General features: G+C 43.7%; 1 protein-coding gene across 1 annotated transcript; it reads left to right on the top strand.

The window, feature by feature from the left end:
• Window positions 1-6,669: 6,669 nt before the first annotated feature.
• On the top strand, window positions 6,670-17,515 carry LOC115542325 (E3 ubiquitin-protein ligase TRIM39-like). Its single transcript, XM_030354572.1, has 2 exons — window positions 6,670-8,052; window positions 16,665-17,515. The coding sequence occupies exons 1-2, from the start codon at window positions 6,670-6,672 to the stop codon at window positions 16,899-16,901; spliced, it is 1,620 nt and encodes a 539-aa protein (XP_030210432.1). The 3' UTR covers window positions 16,902-17,515.
• The last annotated feature ends 1,253 nt before the right edge of the window (window positions 17,516-18,768 follow it).

Here is an 18,768-nt window from a genome sequence, read left to right as displayed (position 1 = left end):
GTCCAGGCTTGTGTGTAAAAACACTGGGGGCCCTATCTTGCATCCGGCGCAAGTGACTTAGTCACTGGCGCATGTGTCGTTGCTAGTTTACAACTGGCGCAGAGCGTTCTTTTCCCACCACCGCCACTCGCCGGTAAATTAGGGATTGATCATGCGCCCCAAGGGGCGGTTCGGCGGAAGGAGGAGGCGTATTCTGGCGCAAACAGTATTTTGCCGTTTCTGAATACCATTGCGCTACTGACCAGGAAATACCTGGTTTAAAGTCAGTGGCGCGTTGTTCAGATGCTATTTTAAGGGCGCATGCATACATGCGCATGCGATGCATACGGATTGCTTGTGCACCTCGTGCATACACTTTGCTTCTCCCATCTACCTAGCCGCACATTCGTGGTAAATTATTTGGTAAAGAACAGCTGATGCAGCGGTAATAAGTTGTACTTTTAAATCAATGCATCTGCAAACACCGTACAGCAAACACATATTTTCTTGACAGAGACATCGTGTATGTAGGAGCCATTTGAGACCTTTTTTGAGTATTCAGTTTGATATTTTAGTTTGTGTGACAAAATTATTATTAGTGAACTTATTTGTATTGAATTGTCCCAAATTAGGAAATTGTAATTTGTTTCTGAGTGTGTGCCCCCTATAGGTAAGGCACTAATTGTCTATAGCATAAAGGTGTGCCAGGCCAAGGAGAGTGGAGAGTTCCGGCCTGCGAATACCATTATTGACCGTGAGCAGAACGTGCCTACTGGATGTGAACCTGTCATGAACCTGACGGGACCGTGGCGAGGAAACGCAACTGAGCTGAACCAACAAACAAAGAAACAAAGACAAAACTTCAATGCTTTAATTTACATCTGATGTTAGAAATAAACAAAGTCAAGTTCATTATAGCCACGTCTCATGGACTCTATTTTCACGCGTTCAACAAAGCAAACACCGGAACTCACAAGAAGTGGTAAAACAATTGACAAGTTTTAGCCATTACAATAGTCAATAATGACGCAACTTTGGACCTTTTGATGGATCATTACTGGATATAATTGCATTACCCTTGGAACAAGCCAACCCTTGGATTACTACGAACCTTTCACTGAGAAGCAGCAGCGAACCATGCGCAACAAACAAACCAATCAATTAACTTGATCGGAGGTATGTTCGCTTCCCATTTGAATGCAATGTACTATGGATGGACTATACTTTTGAAACCTTTTTTGTGCCATATCGTGCATGGACAAACGCAATTTACGCATACAGAGCACGATAGAAAGGCTTTTTGTTGAAATTCTGGGTTTGATGAAGTTGAAGAACAGTTTTTGTGAGAACGAATGAAAATTGTATTGATATAAGATGACAGATCCCGTGAAGGAGGCCAGTTTGGGCCTACCTGAAGAAAACCTCAATGAAGCAGCCAGATTGCGCTCATCGAGGTCGGGCAAATTGTGTCATTTGACGAGACGAATGAACATTGTAAATACTTTGATGAATGACGAAACAAGTTTTAATGAAGTGAAAAGTAATATGGTTATGTTTAATAACATGTTAGAGGAATACAAATCTCTTGATGATTCATACCAAGAAATGTTAGAAGAGGAAGATCGAAATGAGGATACTAAGTCCTGGTATGCACCGAGGCTTGAGCCGATAACCACCTTTTTAGCCAACGTCACGAGGTGGATAGATTCAATTGAAAATCGTTTGCATGAAGTTACCGTTTCCTATACTGGATTGGAAAATAATCCTGATATCAGTGTCGGGCCTACTGAGGAAGATAGGCTTTCCTTGAGAAGCACTAGCTCTGTTTCATCCACGACAGCTGTGCGCATCTGTGCAGAGGCAGACAGAGAAGCACTACTCGTTAAGGCTGCAGCTTTACAGAAAAAGCATGCGTTAGAGGATGAGCAAGATGAACTGAGAAAGGAGGAAGATGAACTGAGAAAGAGAAAGGAGCTCAGCAGAAAGAGAATGGAGGCTCATGACTTACAAGCTGAATTGTCTGCAACTACAGCCAAAATTAACTATCTCAGAAATGCTGAAGCACAAGCTGTTGATACAACATTCAATGCATTTAACCATACAGAATTGAATGCAATGAATTCGTATTATGAGGAGAATATTGAAAAGATTTCTGAGCCAATTGCTGAACAGACTGTAAGAGATACAAGGCCTATAGATGGGGTTCATGTGCAATTCCCTGTTTTGACCACAACAGCTAGAACACCTAGAATACCTAGAATGCCATCTCTTTCACCGTCTTTCAGTACTGCTAGACCAGTGCATGACCAGCTGCGAAATACAACAACGCGATATCAGAGTGAGAATGGCTGACCTGGTATCCTTCATTGAAAAACAAGCTTCCATTGTCTCAGATCCAGTTTTTGGTGACATTCAGGAGCCTAGCTCCAGCAGGATCATATCCAGACCCCCAGTGAAGCCACATCCTAAAGGTAGTTTTGCTACACAAGTTGACGTGAAGCCGATTCAGCGGACGTCAGAGGAAACCATGACACGAGACCAACCAAGAGCAAACCAAAACATGGTGCCAGATAAAGCATGTCTCTTCTGCAATGGTAAGCATGAGCTCATGACGTGTTCAGTTTGATTCAAGACCACATGAAGAGAAAATTGAATTTGTAATGCAGAATGGAGTCTGCTTTGGATGTCTGGCAAAGGCTGAACACATCAGCAAGGACTGTGGGAAACGTCTCCAGTGCACCATCTGCAACAAGCAGCATCCAAGTGCCTTGCATATCAAAGAGACCACACTGAAGAGCCTGCAGGTGTCTGTCAAAACTGATGAACATACTGGGGCCGGTAATGTACAGAATTGCACTTTGTCCATTGTACCTGTTCAAGTAAAAAGCACAAGAGGTAGTACGATTATTAACACCTATGCCTTTCTAGATCCTGGCAGCTCTGCTACTTTTTGCACAGAAAATCTCCTGAACAAGCTGAACATCAGAGGAAAAAGGACCAACATCCTCTTAAGGACAATGAACCAAGAACAATCTGTGATTACCTACATGGCAAATGGAATAGAGGTTAGTGCATTGAACGAAAACAATTTTATTGCACTCCCTGAGGTGTACACACAAAAGAGTATGCCTGTAGACACCGACAGCATTCTAAAGACAGAAGAGCTAGCTAGGTGGCCTTACTTGAGTGAGATCCAGATCCCGAAAATCAAGGCTGAAGTGGAGCTGTTGATTGGCAACAATGCTCCCAAAGCAATTGAACCATGGGAAATAATAAATAGTCGTGAAAATGGGCCATATGCTGTGAAGACCCTATTGGGATGGGTTGTTAATGGTCCTCTAGATGAGTGTCGTGACAGACAGCAGTGGGCATCAGAAAGTTACTGTCAACAGAACATCAGTTGCAAAGCTGGAAGATTTGATTGTACAACAGTACAATCATGACTTCAATGAGAAATTAGATGACAAAGAAATGTCAATAGAGGATAAAAGATTGATCAAAATTGCAGAGCAGCGCCTAATAGGCCTGAAAAGGAAGTTAAAAAGAAATGAAACATTCAAAAATGAGTACACAGAGTTTATGGAGGATGTGATCAGCAATGGACATGCTGAAGTGGTGACACAAGCTGAACTTGAAAGAGAAGACGGCAAGTCTCTTGAAACAGAAAATGAAGCCGTCGACCTGGTGAGAGACCTTACCTGTGTTTGCCACAAGGGAGGATTCCATCTAACCAAATGGGTGAGTAACAGTCGCACTGTACTGTCTCATATCCCCAAAGAAGACCGAGCGACTGAAATGAAAGAACTTGATTTGGACAGGGACAAACTCCCTACAGAAAGAGCCCATCCTGATTTTCCCCCTGGACTATTTCAGAAGTCAGACACATACATCAGATGGCGCTGGAAACAAGTTCAGTTTCTTGCCGACCTCTTTTGGAAGAGATGGACCAAAGAATACCTACCGCTGTTACAGGAAAGACAAAAATGGACTACAGTCAGGAAAGGATTCCAAGTAGATGACATTGTGATGGTAGTGGACAGTTCAGCCCCTCGTTGGTCTTGGAACCTTGGAAGAATAATAGAAGTCAAACCAGATTCCAGAGGTTTGGTGAGGACAGTGAAAATTATTACAAAGACTGGCGTGTTGAGAGGCCAGTAACCAAGCTCTGTCTGCTTCTGGAAGGAGCAGACAAGATGACCACAAAGTCATCGGCCAGAGATAAGTAGTACCTACTCATGATGATTTGAATTAATGGTAACAGTAAACTACAATGAATTTAGGCTCCTTTATGATTTGAGTGTTGTAATAGTTGCCCATGCACACTATTAGGGGCCGGTGTGTAGGAGCCATTTGAGACCTTTTTTGAGTATTCAGTTTGATATTTTAGTTTGTGTGACAAAATTATTATTAGTGAACTTATTTGTATTGAATTGTCCCAAATTTGGAAATTGTAATTAGTTTCTGAGTGTGTGCCCCCTATAGGTAAGGCACTAATTGTCTATAGCATAAAGGTGTGCCAGGCCAAGGAGAGTGGAGAGTTCCGGCCTGCGAATACCATTATTGACCGTGAGCAGAACGTGCCTACTGGATGTGAACCTGTCATGAACCTGACGGGACCGTGGCGAGGAAACGCAACTGAGCTGAACCAACAAACAAAGAAACAAAGACAAAACTTCAATGCTTTAATTTACATCTGATGTTAGAAATAAACAAAGTCAAGTTCATTATAGCCACGTCTCATGGACTCTATTTTCACGCGTTCAACAAAGCAAACACCGGAACTCACAAGAAGTGGTAAAACAATAGACAAGTTTTAGCCATTACAGTGTAGGCCTACATGCCCATAACTTTTAGGATTGATGAGTATTTGATCGTGAAAAACATTGTTTTACCGTGAGTGAGTGTTAAAAAGAATGAATGAATGCGGGCGCGCGTGTGTGCTCTGTTTAAACACACGCAAACTAAACACGTAACGCATAATACAATCAATGGCAATGTCTATTACCGCGGGGACACATGCATATTAGGATAGCATACAATACTGATAAGAAACAATGTTTATAATGTATTGCGTACGCCGTATATCATTAAATAGAACCAGAGTTGCCGCATATCATATGTTATATCATAGGCCTATACGTTTTCTTTGCCGAAATTTATTTGAGGACTCAGTATTTCTGAAGTTGTGGAAGAAAACCCCTTATTCCATGTGTGAATTAGGCCGTATTATTTGGCAATAAACTGAGCCATTTGCAGTTTGAAATTCATGTGCATCTGTCTCATCGGAGACTGCAGACGCGCTGTCAAAATATCAACTCGTCCAATTCAAATGCGCTCATGGCTCTTAAAGGGGATGGGAGCTGGCACTCTCATTGGTTTGTTTGACGTTACGCCCAAACCACACCTACGGGTAACTAGGCTGCTTCAGACCAACCCTTTTGACACTTGCGCCGCGACGCAAGTGTCATTTATCCGCCTGTAAAATAGCGATAGCGCCGTAGAACCGCCCACAAAGCTACTTGCGCTTTGCGCTTCCCACTTGCGTTTCAGACCGTTAAAATAGGGCCCTGGATCCGATTGGCTACCATGAAACATGACTCTGCCTTAGCCAATCATAATCGCTTATCTCGTTGTTAACCCATCCGGTCTCCTCCCGAGCAGTTTGTGTGTGGAGCCAGGGGTGCGTTCGGATTACGCAGTTCAATTCAATCAATTCATAGTAACGCATCGCATTTAACATACAGTAACGGTAACGGCGTTGTAACGAGGGAAACAGTAATAAGTTTGATTACACCGTTACTGAGAAAATAATACGGCGTTACCTAACGCCATTCTTTTAAACGGCGTTATTAGAAACACTGATGACAAATCTAAAAACGCATGTAAATATGCCCTCAAATGGCCCTCTATTAAACACATGCTACTGTACTTGTTAACATTTACCGACAGTTCTGGGTTATCAGGTTACCTCAAGCAAATGTTCTGGCTGACCCCATAGTCGGTGAAAACCGGATCTGCAATCAAGCCCTGCCCATCGATGGAAAACTACCGTCTCCCAGACGTCAGCCAGAATGCATTTTTTACATTCTTACAGTGGGTTGGGACCAGCTCATACAGCATGCTGGGTTTCCCTTCAAAACTTTACTGAAAGTTATTTTATGACTGTAACCCTATTGTCTAAAATGTGATTCTTATTCTCTAATTTTTTCACTGCAGGGTTATTGTGTTTAGAAAGAAACAAAAGGCCTTGCTCGAATAAGAGGTCATTTGATCTCAAGCAATTCTTGCCCGGTTAAATAAAGGTTAACAAATAAATAAATAAATAAAAATGATTCTGCTTGATTAAGTCGTGGGTGAATGGTTCTTGACCGTGGGGGCGGAGCCAGGTGTTAGGGGAGGAGCCAGGTGTTAGGGGAGGAGCCAGGTGTTATGGGAGGAGAGCAGAGGATGTCTTTATCAGGAAAAAAACATACCATTCCCATAAACCAAATCCATCCGATGTGAAAGCAGTTCACTCTTTCAGGAGGAAAAAAAGAACGCATTTTGCAACAAATAATCTGACAGACGGAAATAACAACAAGGTGAGTAAAGCAGCACAACTTTGAGAAAAGTTAAAACCTTTCTTTCTGTTATGGAATTAAAAACTAATGCACTTGCTAAATACATAACCATTGTAGTCTGTGTCTAGGAATGGCCTCTGCTAACCCTTCCTGGTCTGAAGAGAACTTTTCATGTCCCATCTGTCTGGATTCATTCAGCAGTCCAGTCACCACACCATGTGGACACAACTTCTGCAGAACCTGTATTACAGAGTTCTGGAATGAACAAATCAAGTACATATGTCCTCTTTGCAACATGCTTTTCAACACAAGACCTGATTTATGGATCAATACCCTCTTATCAGAGCTGGCCGCTCAGTTTCGAACATCCGTACGAGTAAAAGAGCAGCCTTTTGTTAAACCAGGAGAAGTTCCATGTGACGTCTGTACTGGGACCCAGCTGAAAGCCGTGAAGTCCTGCCTAGTGTGTCTTATCTCTTACTGCCAAACCCACCTGGAACCACATCAGAGAGTCGCAGGCCTGAAGAAACATCGGCTGGTCGAGCCTATGGACCTTCTGGAAGATAGAATGTGTAAGAAACACAATCAACTACTGGAGCTCTTTTGCATTATTGAACAGGTGTGTGTGTGTCAGTTCTGCACAGCGACCACCCACAGGTTCCATCCTGTTGTACCACTAAAAGAAGAATATGTAGTGAAAAAGGCCCAGCTGGGGAAGATGGAGGCTGAAGTTCATCAGATGATCCAGGAGAGAAAACAAAAGATTAAGGAGATTAAAGACACAGCTAAACGCAGCAAAGAAGACGCAGACAGTGCGATAGCCGATGGTGTGCAGGTCCTCACTGCACTGAAGCGCTGCATTGAAAAGTGCCAGGATGATCTCAACCGGATGGTTAAAGAGAGACTGAAATCCACAGAGAAACAAGCTGAAGACTTCATCAAAGAGCTGGAGCAGGAAATAGAAGACCTGACCAATAGAAGCTCAGAGGTGAAGCAGCTCTCACACACTAAAGACCACCTTCACTTCCTCGAAGCCTTCAAATCCCTGAAGGATCCTCCACACACCAGGGACTGGATGACGGTGGAGATCCGTCCTCCGTCTTATGTAGGGACCTTGAGGAGATCCCTGGATCAGCTGGAGGAGACACTGAACATGGAGATGGAGAAGCTGTGTGAGGATGCTGAACTGAAGAGAGTCCAGCAGTATGAAGTAGATGTGACTCTGGATCCTGATACAGCTCATCCCTGTCTCACCCTCTCTGAGGATGGGAAACAAGTACATGATGAAGATGAAGAGAAGGAACTCCCAGACAACCCGAAGAGATTTACACAGTGTGTATGTGTTCTCACGAGGCAGAGCTTCTCCTCAGGGAGATTTTACTTTGAGGTCCAGGTTAAAGACAAGACTAAATGGTCTTTCGGAGTTGCCAGAGAGTCCATCGACAGAAAAGATCAGTTCATAGAGACCCCTGAGACGGGTTTATGGACACTTTACTACGACAATGATGGGTTGGTATTCAATGACGACCCTGATGTCTGTCTCCCTCTGAGAGCTGAGCTCCAGAAGGTGGGGGTGTTTGTTGATTATGATGAGGGTGTGGTCTCCTTCTACGATGTAGAAGCCAGGGTTCATATCTACTCTGCTACTGGCTACACCTTCAGCGAGCCTCTCTATCCATTCCTCTGTCCGTGTGACAACCCTGCCCCCCTGATCATCTCACCTGTCAATATAATAGACTAGGACCTTTTTTTCATGATAAAATGATCAAGCAACCAAAACAAATAATGTGGTTTCCTAAATAAGAATCTCTACTATCTTAGAAAAATGTATTTCTATTATAATGTACTGTTCATTTGACAAGGAGAATTCTATTAAGAGACTAACATAAAACAAAGTTACTGTAACTCATTATTAAATAACTTACTGTGGTTCAATGTCTGTTTTCTCCTGGATGATTATGACGTTTATTGATGTAAAATGGTTAAAGATTGCAGTCAAAACATTTTTTTTAAGTGAAATGTTAATTTTGATCAAATAATCTATTTATTTTTAAGGAAACAATTCAAGAAGTTAATTTTCGTAGTCACACTTTTCCGAATTTAATAAAAATGTACAAAAGTGGAATGGGGACATTTTCTGTGAAAAAGTTACATTCTCAGTAAACTATGCATTCTTTAGGTATGTATTCAGTAGAATAGCTACATTCTCAGTACAATATATATTCCTGTCCTACTAAGAATGTAGCTACATTCTCAGTACAGTATATAGAATATATAAAGTATCTGTACAATATGTATTTAGTGGAATATGTTACGTGTTAAAATGGCAGCAAAGGCAGACAGAGAGTCATGGATGAGTTTCGAATATTTATCTACAACTTCAGCATCAAGGTTTGTTATTATTTACAAAGTTACACCATTTTCCCCCTCTTCCCTAAACACAATGTCCATCGCGACCACGGAGCGTCGGAGAGCGTCCAAACGATAGGGCATCACGAGGGAGGAAGTGAAGAGCGTCCAAACGATCCAAAAAATAAGGCGTCCACGAGAACGGAGGGAGTGAAGAGAGTGTGTGTGTGTGTGTGTGTGTGTGTGTGTGTGTGTGTGTGTGTGTGTGTGTGTGTGTGTGTGTGTGTGTGTGTGTGTGTGTGTGTGTGTGTGTGTGTGTGTGTGTGTGTTCGCAGACACTAGGTTATAACTGCTGCCATGTTGTTGGATGAGGGGGTGTTTTTTTTTGGTTTAACTCTCACTGCGACATGGGGAGTCTGGACATTGAGATGTAACGTGGCTTGAAGACCTGGATTGTCATTGGTCGACTTTATCAGAGCGTGGTCTCTTTCGATTTATTTATATCTATATACAGTATATATAGATAATCTCTCTATCGATATCTTGTATCTTGTTTTATTTTGATCAGCAGTTCTCGTAAGAGTCGTCTGCAGACTTGTACTCAAACACATTAAGTCTTGGAGATAAGCCTCATATAACTACAGTGACTCAATATCAAATCACAAACCATAATAGCACCTAGAGAGAGGGTTGCTTTTATTAAGACTGTGGTGAAATATATCAGCCTCAGGTGATGGAGGATCCCTGTTCTGGGCTCTCCCCTTCTCTGTTTTAGGCTCTCCCCTTCTTTCTGCCTACCTGCCTGTCTGTCTGTCTCTCCGTCTGTCTATACATCTAATCTGAAAATATCATAGTTTATTTGTTTTTCTCTTTTCTTCTTGTCTTCTCTTTAAGTGTTATGTTATTTTAAAGTGTGGTGACGCTTGTCGACCGTTGGAGCTTCAAGAAAAGCACGAGCCAAGAAAAAACAAAAAATTGACATAAGTGAAAGTTTCCAGGCAGGTAGGCAGGTAGAAGAATAACATGAAGGTGTTAAATTAGTGCAACATGTATATGGTGTTGGCTTGGTGGCTTGTAAGGATAGCCGCAGCAGACAGACTGGAAGACGTCTTCCACTGTCGCTCTACAAGGTACTGAACTCCGGCTGAGAGATGACGTCACAAGCTTTGAACAAGCCTACCTTTACCGAATGAGACGAGACAAGAAAAATAAATTATAGAATTGTAGAAAGATTTTTGCGCAAAAAAAAAAGAAGAAAGAAAAAAAAAACTAGAATCGTTGTGTAAGGCTATTCTGTCTGGTTCCTAAACCATCTCTCACCTACAATTATAGAAGATAATGTTTATAACTCGAAATATGACCAGTAGTAGGTGTTTGTATCCAGAGCGTCCAGTGAGATGAAGGCCCAGGTGTGGGCTGCTCAGGGAGGACATGGGGATCCTTTGAACGAGGAGTCTAAACAAACCAACCAATGGGGTCCCCTGCGCCCCTCAACAGTCCTGGTTCATTGTGGGGCTGCAGGGCTGCCGGCTCCCCTGTGAACGCCCCTTCAGTTCAGCTTCAATAAGAGGAGGACAGGTGTGTCGCATCAGAGCCTAATCAGCAGGGGACCGGGTCGCCCTATCAGCCAATCAGAGGTGCTGCCTGAACCAGCAGGTGTTTCACCTAGAGAGGGAGTCAGCGAATAGAAATAATGGAAACCGATCTATAAATGGTGTAGAACATATGTCTTCTTGAATTATCGAATAAAAGCCCTGAATTAATTTATGAATTCAGTTCCTTCCCTGAACTACGGGCCGTTCTGTGGTTCTCTGAGGGCGCGGCAGCAACTGCCATGCTCTACCGGTCGGGCCACCAGGGACTAGAGATTCAAATCACCCCAAGGATTCCTGGAATCGTTGAGTCACCGTTTATTAAAACTGTTCATGAACCATTTATAAAAAGAGAGAGAGAGAGAGAGAGAGAGAGAGAGAGAGAGAGAGAGAGAGAGAGAGAGAGAGAGAGAGAGAGAGTTGGTTTCATGCCCACTTGTTGGTGTGGTTGGTGTGTGTGTGTGTGTGTGTGTCCTGTGTTTGTGTGTATAAGAGTAAAATAAAATACATTATATGATGACATCATACAGCCATCGTACCCAAAAAGTGCTCTCTTCTTTTTGTTGTTTGTTTGATGAAAGGTGATGCAGTGGGTCACATAGTAGTGATGTGGATTCATCCAGGGCAAAATCTAAATTTAGTGAATAACATTATAAAAACGTAGGTAAATATGCACTCAAATGACCCTCTATTAAACACATGCCACTGCACGCCTTAACCTGAACTGACAGTTCTTGGTTATCAGATTACGGCAATCAAAAGTTCTGGCTCCACCTCAGAGACGGCGAAAACCTGACCTGCAATCAAGCACCGCCCCTCAATGGAAAACTACTGTCAGACGTCAGCCAGAATGCATCATAAGGTGAGTGTTCAGTGATTGGTCACCTGCTTGGCTATGGAGCCAGGATGGAAACCAGTACATTAATACAATACAGTGTACAATGGTGGCCAGAAGGGGGAGGGTGGCTATGCAGTGTCGAGGTGGACTCTGAACAGGTGAGCCTTGAGTCTTTTTCGGAAGATAGTGAGCGACTCTGCGGTCCTGAGAGCGGCAGGGAGCTCGTTCCACCACTGAGGTCCCAAAACCGAGAAAAGTTGTGACTTTGCTGAACGGCCTTTGCTAGCTCTTAGCGATGGTGGTACCAGACGTCCAGCTGAGGTAGCTGAGTGGAGGGATCGAGCTGGGGTGTGTGGCTTTAGCAATGCTTGGAGGTAGGCAGGGGCAGTTCCACCGACTGCCTTGTGTGCCAGTACCATTGTCTAAAATTTGATGCAAGCTACTACAGGGAGCCAGTGGAGGTCCCGGAAGAGGGGGGTCACATGGGAGAACTTCGGTAGGTTGAACACGAGGCGCGCTGCCGCATTCTGGATACGCTGCAAAGGTTTAATCACAGAAGCAGGAAGTCCAGCCAGGAGTGAGTTGCAGTAGTCAAGGCGGGAGAGGACCAGTGATTGGACTAGAAGCTGAGCTGCTTCCCTTGTGAGAAAGGGCCGGATTCTGCAGATGTTGTAAAGTGCAAATCTGCAGGATCGGGCCACCGCAGTGATGTTTGCGGTGCAGCATAACTGATTGTCCAATACCACACGGAGGTTTCTGACAGTGGGAGAGGGAGATACAATGATGTTCTCAACGGTGACCAGTAAGTCACCGTGTGGTGACTTACTGGTCACCGGGGGAAAGATTGCCCACATGTGTGGGCAATCTTTCCCTGGGATTAGGAGGAGCTTGGTTTTGTTGAGGTTATCCCAGGGAAAGATTGCCCACATGTGTGGGCAATCTTTCACTGGGATTAGGAGGAGCTTGGTTTTGTTGAGGTTAAGCCTCAGGTGATGGGCAGTTGTCCAGGTGCTGACGTCCGCCAGACATTCCGATATGCGTGTTGCAATCAGGGCTTTATCAGATGAGGGGAAAGAGAGAAATAGCTGAGTGTCGTCAGCATAGCAGTGATAGGAAAAGCCGTGTGATGCAATTACCAAGCCCAGAGATCTGGTATAGAGGGAGAACAGAAGAGGCCCCAGTACAGAGCCTTGAGGGACACCAGTTTCAAGCGTGCAAGGTTTGGACAAGGAGCCATTCCATGTAACATGATAGGTGCGGTTCATCAGGTAGGATGTGAACCAGGAAAGAGCAGATTCAGTAATGCCAAGTTCGGCAAGAGTGGCAAGGAGGATCTGGTGGTTCACTGTGTCAAATGCTGTGGACAGGTCGAGGAGAATGAGAACCGTTGAGAGGGACGAGGCTCTGGCAGCACGGAGGGACTCAGTCACTGCGAGGAGAGCCGTCTCACTGGTGTTGATATAATATAATCAAATGATTAAATTGCTCTCGTGTGAGAGGTGGTTTTCGAGCTGCACTTACTGTCTCCCTCTGAATTCAACCATCATGGTTAAAATGTCCTCATATTGATCAATGACAGAAGACGTAGGCTACTAGACATAAATCATGCTGAGACCAGCGGGTGTCGGAGAATTTCTGCAGGCGTTTATTGTTGCGATTGTTTGCATTAAGCACTGTAGGCGCTTCGGTGAGGCTGTGAGGAAGTTCACTATTTATTGTACCCTGTCTAGACAGTAACGAACATCCCTGACCATAGTTATTTGCGTTTGTAGTCTACACTCAGACGTGAACTCTTTATTGCATGCGGGTGTCTTCATAAAAAATTAAAACATTCGGGAGTATGCGATAATACAAATTATTCTAAAGAGTTCTAGACTCCTCTAGACCGCCTTTCCCAGTGAACCAAGAAACCCCGCGCCGTGACGAACGGGGGATTTGACCCCCTCGGTTTTACACAGTTTTACGCCGGGCGTGCCAAGCTGCGACCGAAGTGTAAAAAGGCAGTGGAAAAAGACCTATAGCCAGGGTTCGAGTAAGTTGGGAGCCAGTGGGAGCTGAGCTCCCATAGAGAGAGGTCTGGCTTCCATGAAAACAGCAAACTCAAATATCTGTGGGGGTCTCAGCAGCATAATATTGTAATTACAAATACAAAATATTGACGGAAAATAAGCCCAGACAGGGCAAACCGGACACTGACGTGAAACGGAGGTGCTTCGACCTGAAGGGGCTTATTTTCGATAATGAGCGGCTAATTGCCAAACGAAAAAATAACTTCACAAGGTGTCTTTTTACAATTTATTTGTTACCATTCGTAGTGTTGATCAGCAGTGAAATAGTTAGCCAAAGACGTTGAGGTCGCTTAGGAACCGAAGACGCTGGCGTGGTTGTGAAGGGCCCATGCAAGTGAACGGAGCATTCCACGGCATTGAGAAGAGCCGTGTCATAATAGCCCATATTTCCGTCCTATACCCCCCCCCCCCCCCCCCCCCCCCCCCACCCTGTCAAAATTCTGCGCAAGGCCGGAACGGTCTCCCCCCCCCCCCATTTTTAATGTCTACAAATATTCTATACTAGAGAGCCAATCAATGAAACCATGCGGATCAGATAAAGTCGGCTCTTTGCTGCGAAAAATATGTTTCAGAAATCAGCAAATGCCATTTTGGATTTTTGTAATATCGAATTATTTCAGGGGGGGAAACGCCATGAAAAAATGTATGCACAGTGCGTTCAGGATTAGGACTGATATATATGTCGGCCTAGGCCTAATCAATTGTGTTTTAATATCTTTACCATTCATATTATTGTAGTCTATTCTTTTCGTAGGCTACTCTGCTGTTGGCCTTGATGGGGAGATATTTTAACCCTTTTTAACCCCATTTTCCTCCAACATTCCTGCGTCTCCCCCTGCGTCATAGCCCGTTTCAGCACCGTGTCAGTGGACAGGTACAAGAACGTCGTGAGTGGAGCGAATGTGCGCTCATGTTTCGGAAGATCCATCGTGAGAATGATCGTACGAGCGAAGATCCATCGTTATCGGGAAACGAGGCCCTGGTCTCCTTCTATGATGTGGAAGCCAGGGTTCATATCTACTCTGCTACTGGCTGCCTGCACCTTAATGAGCCTCTCTATCCATTCCTCAGCCCGGGTCCCCACAAATATGAAAGTGGAAACTCTGCCCCCCTGATCATCTCACCTTTCAATCAAATAGACTAGGACCTTTGTTTGATAATAAAATAATCAAACAATCAAAACAACTAATGTTGCATCATGAATTAGAATCTCTACTATGTGAGATCTGAGAGAACTCCATTAATGTTGTACTGCTGTCATTTAACAAGGAGAAATTCAGTAGTGAAGCCTGACTATTGTCCAGACTGTCTAGTGCTCTCAGCTTTGCTGCTCGTGTGTGTAATGTGCGCGTGCACGTCGGGGAGAATTCCTAGCGCCAATAAACAGCTCTTTGCTCTCTGTCTGTTTCTGTCGAAAATCGGATCGGGGTTGGAGAAAAAGTATTGGGGGAAGCCCCGGAAACCCGAATAGCTCTACACAGATTATCCCAGTTACAGTTTTACTTGCAAATAACCACTAAATCACCACAATGTCTGTCGTTCGGCACAGGCTCTCTTTTAACTCCAGAAAGAAGACAACACACATCAACGCAGTTGAAGAGGCTGACGCGGAGAATGAATGCAGTGCACTCACGTACCGTGGGGGGGAGCCAGGAGGGGAGAGGACGTCATGTTGAGGAAACGAAACCTAAAGCACCCCGACGTGGAAGCAGTTCTCTCTTTCAGGAGAATAATAACACGCATTAAATAGTCTGACAGACAGAAACAACAACAAGGTGAGTAAAGCAGCACAACTATGAAACAAGTTAAAACCGCTTTTGCCGTTATGGAATAACAAAAATAATGGGATTGTTCAATACATAAACCTTGTCGTCTTTGTTTAGGAATGGCCTCTGCTATCGCTTCCTGGTCTGGAGAGAACTTTTCATGTCCCATCTGTCTGGAGGTGTTCAGCAGTCCAGTCACCACACCATGTGGACACAACTTCTGCAGAACCTGTCTAACAAAGTTCTGGGATGAACAAGTCCAGTTCAAATGTCCTGTTTGCAATGAGCTTTTCGACGCAAGACCTGATCCACGGGTCAATACCCTCTTATAAGAGTTGGCCGCTCAGTTTAGAACTAATGTAAAAGTAAAAGAGCAGCCTTGTGTTGAACAAGCAGAAGTTCCCTGTGACGTCTGTACCGGGACCCAGCTGAAGGCGCTGAAGTCCTGCCTAGTGTGTCTTATCTCTTATTGCCAAACCCACCTGGAGCAACATCAGAGAGTCGCAGGCCTGAAGAAACATCGGCTGGTCGAGCCAATGGACCGTCTGGAAGACAGGATGTGTAAGAAACACGACCGACTTCTGGAGCTCTTCTGCAAGACTGAACAGGTGTGTGTGTGTCAGTTCTGCACAGAGACAGACCACAAGTTCCACCCTGTTGTACCTCTAAAGGAAGAATATGAAGTGAAGATGGCCCAGCTGGGGAAGATAGAGGCTGAAGTTCCGCAGATGATCCAGAAGAGACAACAAAAGATAACGGAGATCAAAGACACAGTAGAATTGAGCAAGAAAGATGCAAACAGAGACATTGCAGATGGTTTGCAGATCATCACTGCTCTGATGCGCTGCATTGAAAAGTGGCAGGATGATTTCAACGAAACGGTTAAAGAAAAACTGAAATCCAAAGAGAAACAAGCTGAAGATCTCATCAAAGAGCTGGAGCAGGAAATAGAAGATCTGACCAATAGAACCTTAAAGGTGAAGCCACTCTCACACACTAAAGACCACCTCCACTTCCTCCAGGCCTTCAGATCTCTGAAGAATCCTCCACCCACCAGGGACTGGACAACGGTGGAGGCCCGTCCTCCGTCACACCTAGGGACCTTGAGGAGATCCCTGGATCAGCTGGTGGAGACACTGAACATGGAGTTGAAGAAGCCGTGTGATGCTGCTGAACTGAAGAGGGTCCAGCAGTATGAAGTAGATGTGACTCTGGATCCTGATACAGCTCATTACAATCTCATCCTGTCTGAGGATGGGAAACAAGTACATGAGGGAGGTGTAGGGAAGATACTCTCAGAGAACCCCAAGAGATTTACAATGTATATGTATGTTCTCACAAGGCAGAGCTTCTCCTCAGGGAGATTTTACTTTGAGGTCCAGGTTAAAGACAAGACATCATGGTGGTTAGGAGTGGCCAGAGAGTCCATCAACAGAAAAGGTCAGAAAATATCGACCCCTGAGAATGCTTTATGGACTCTTCACTCATATAAGGATGGGTTTATATTCCAGGATGACCCTGTTGTCCGTCTCCCTCTGAGAGCTAAGCTCCAGAAGGTGGGGGTGTTTGTTGATTATGATGAGGGTCTGGTCTCCTTCTATGATGTGGAAGCCAGGGTTCATATCTACTCTGTTACTGGCTGCACCTTTACTGACCCTCTGTATCCAATCCTCTGCCCAGGTCTTAAGGATTATAACGGTAACAACTCTGCCCCCCTGATCATTTCACCTGTCAATCAAACAGACTAGGACCTTTGTTTGAGAATAAAATAATCAAAATTCCAAAACAGCCAAGGTTGTTTCTTGAATTAGATTCTCTACTATGTGAGATCTGAGAGAACTGTATTCATATCATACTTTTCACCGTTTTAACAAGGATCAATACATTAAGCCACTAACACTGTGTAGCCTACTATAACAAATATATAACCCATTATATCATAAGACTACACTATATGTGTCATGTCACGCAAAGTTTGTTAATTCTGTTGAGCCAAGTTAATATCACTCATGTATTGTCGTTCACTTTCTGTTTTATTTTGTAGTTCCCTTTTCCCTCTCGTTTCAGGCACTTGACTTTCTCAACTGTGCTTGCCTCCCCGGTCTCTGATTCGTCTCACCTGTGTTCCCCTCCCTCATGTATAAATAGCCCTTGTTTTCCATTGTCTAATGTCAGTTCGTCTTGCGTCCCCAGCGTATTGTCAAGCCTCAGGATTTGTTAGTTTTTGACACTTGTAGATACTACTGTATTTAACTGTGTTTTGTATACTCCTAAGCGAGCACCTTTTGGTTATAGTTTTGTATCCTCCATGAGAGCGTTTTTTGTTACCTTTTTCTAGTAAAGCGTTTTTGGTTTAAACATACTGCCGTCCTGAGTCCTTGTCCCTGAGTCAAGTCGTGACAATAATGTTCCATGTTTTTCTATCAGAATGCTTTTTATATTTTTAATGAGAAAAAAAATGTCTAGGTAGATGATGTGAACATTTTTATAACATTATCAATAGGTTTTTTTTAACCAAATAGTTACATTCCTTTGTTATTTTCAATCATCAACTTTTGAGATTTTAATAAAAATTTAGAACGGGGACATCTTCTGTTGAATAGGTACATTCTCAGTGCAATATGTATTCAGTAAAATAGGTAAATTTTCAGTACAATATGTATTCAGTAGAATAGGTACATTCTCAGTACAATATGTATTCAGTAAAATAGGTACATTCTCAGTACAATATGTATTCAGTAGAATAGGTACATTCTCAGTAAGAAATGAAAATGCAGACTTCACATTTAAGAAAGACTACTGGGGGCAGTTCATTTCCACACCAACATAACTTTTTTTTCACATGTGAATTGGGATTCAAGTGGCCTAAAATATTCCCGTTGGCCAAGTCTGACCTAAGTGATTCTCACTGTTGGCGACAACCTGATTGAAATCAATACGACAAGAACGCATGGATCGAAAGAGTGTGTTGCAAGTGAAGGTGCATAGAATAATATACGGAGTCGGGCTGTGTCTCATAGTAACATGTATTAACGTGCTGGCACATAACTGACTCGTGTTGACTACCCGAGTCCATACACCCACGAGCCCACCAGAGGGAGCTGTCGGCTTGCATAACACTACCCTACAACAGAGCGTTTGTTGTAGTCCAACTTCGGAAAACTGTAGTTCCACGCTAGAGACGCTAGCGGTCGAATTCATTTTAAACAGTGCTGTCTTTTCCTATGTTCGAAAGGAAGCACCTTTTCATCTCTCCTTGACCCGATGACGTTTTCCACAAAGGTTAATGAAAGGAGGCATAAAGGTTAGGAGATTTGACTATTCGTTGAGGCCCTGGGGCTTTGTGAGGCTGCACACCTGTTGTGCATTGAGTAATTAATGGCTCAATGGAATCGTGTGTGTGTGTGTGTGTGTGTGTGTGTGTGTGTGTGTGTGTGTGTGTGTGTGTGTGTGTGTGTGTGTGTGTGTGTGTGTGTGTGTGTGTGTGTGTGTGTGTGTGTGAAAAAGCCGGAAGCGGGAGAGGTACTCCCATTCACTCCCTCGACTGGTTAATTTACTTTTAATTTGATTAGTCTTTACAACATAAATAGAGATATATAACTTTCGATTTTTCGA

The sequence above is a fragment of the Gadus morhua genome, chromosome 4 (assembly GCF_902167405.1).
Source record: "Gadus morhua chromosome 4, gadMor3.0, whole genome shotgun sequence".
NCBI lineage: Eukaryota > Metazoa > Chordata > Actinopteri > Gadiformes > Gadidae > Gadus > Gadus morhua.
The sequence above is the reverse complement of the archived record's forward strand: the minus strand, read 5'-3'. Positions and strand labels throughout refer to the sequence as shown.

Excerpts from the sequence above, each read along its gene's own strand:
- LOC115542325 (XM_030354572.1), top strand. The coding sequence starts at position 6,670 with ATGGCCTCTGCTAACCCTTCCTGGTCTGAAGAGAACTTTTCATGTCCC. Across the intron at positions 8,053-16,664 it reads ACTACGACAATGATGGGTTG|GATGACCCTGTTGTCCGTCT; the intron begins GTATTCAATGAC and ends TTTATATTCCAG.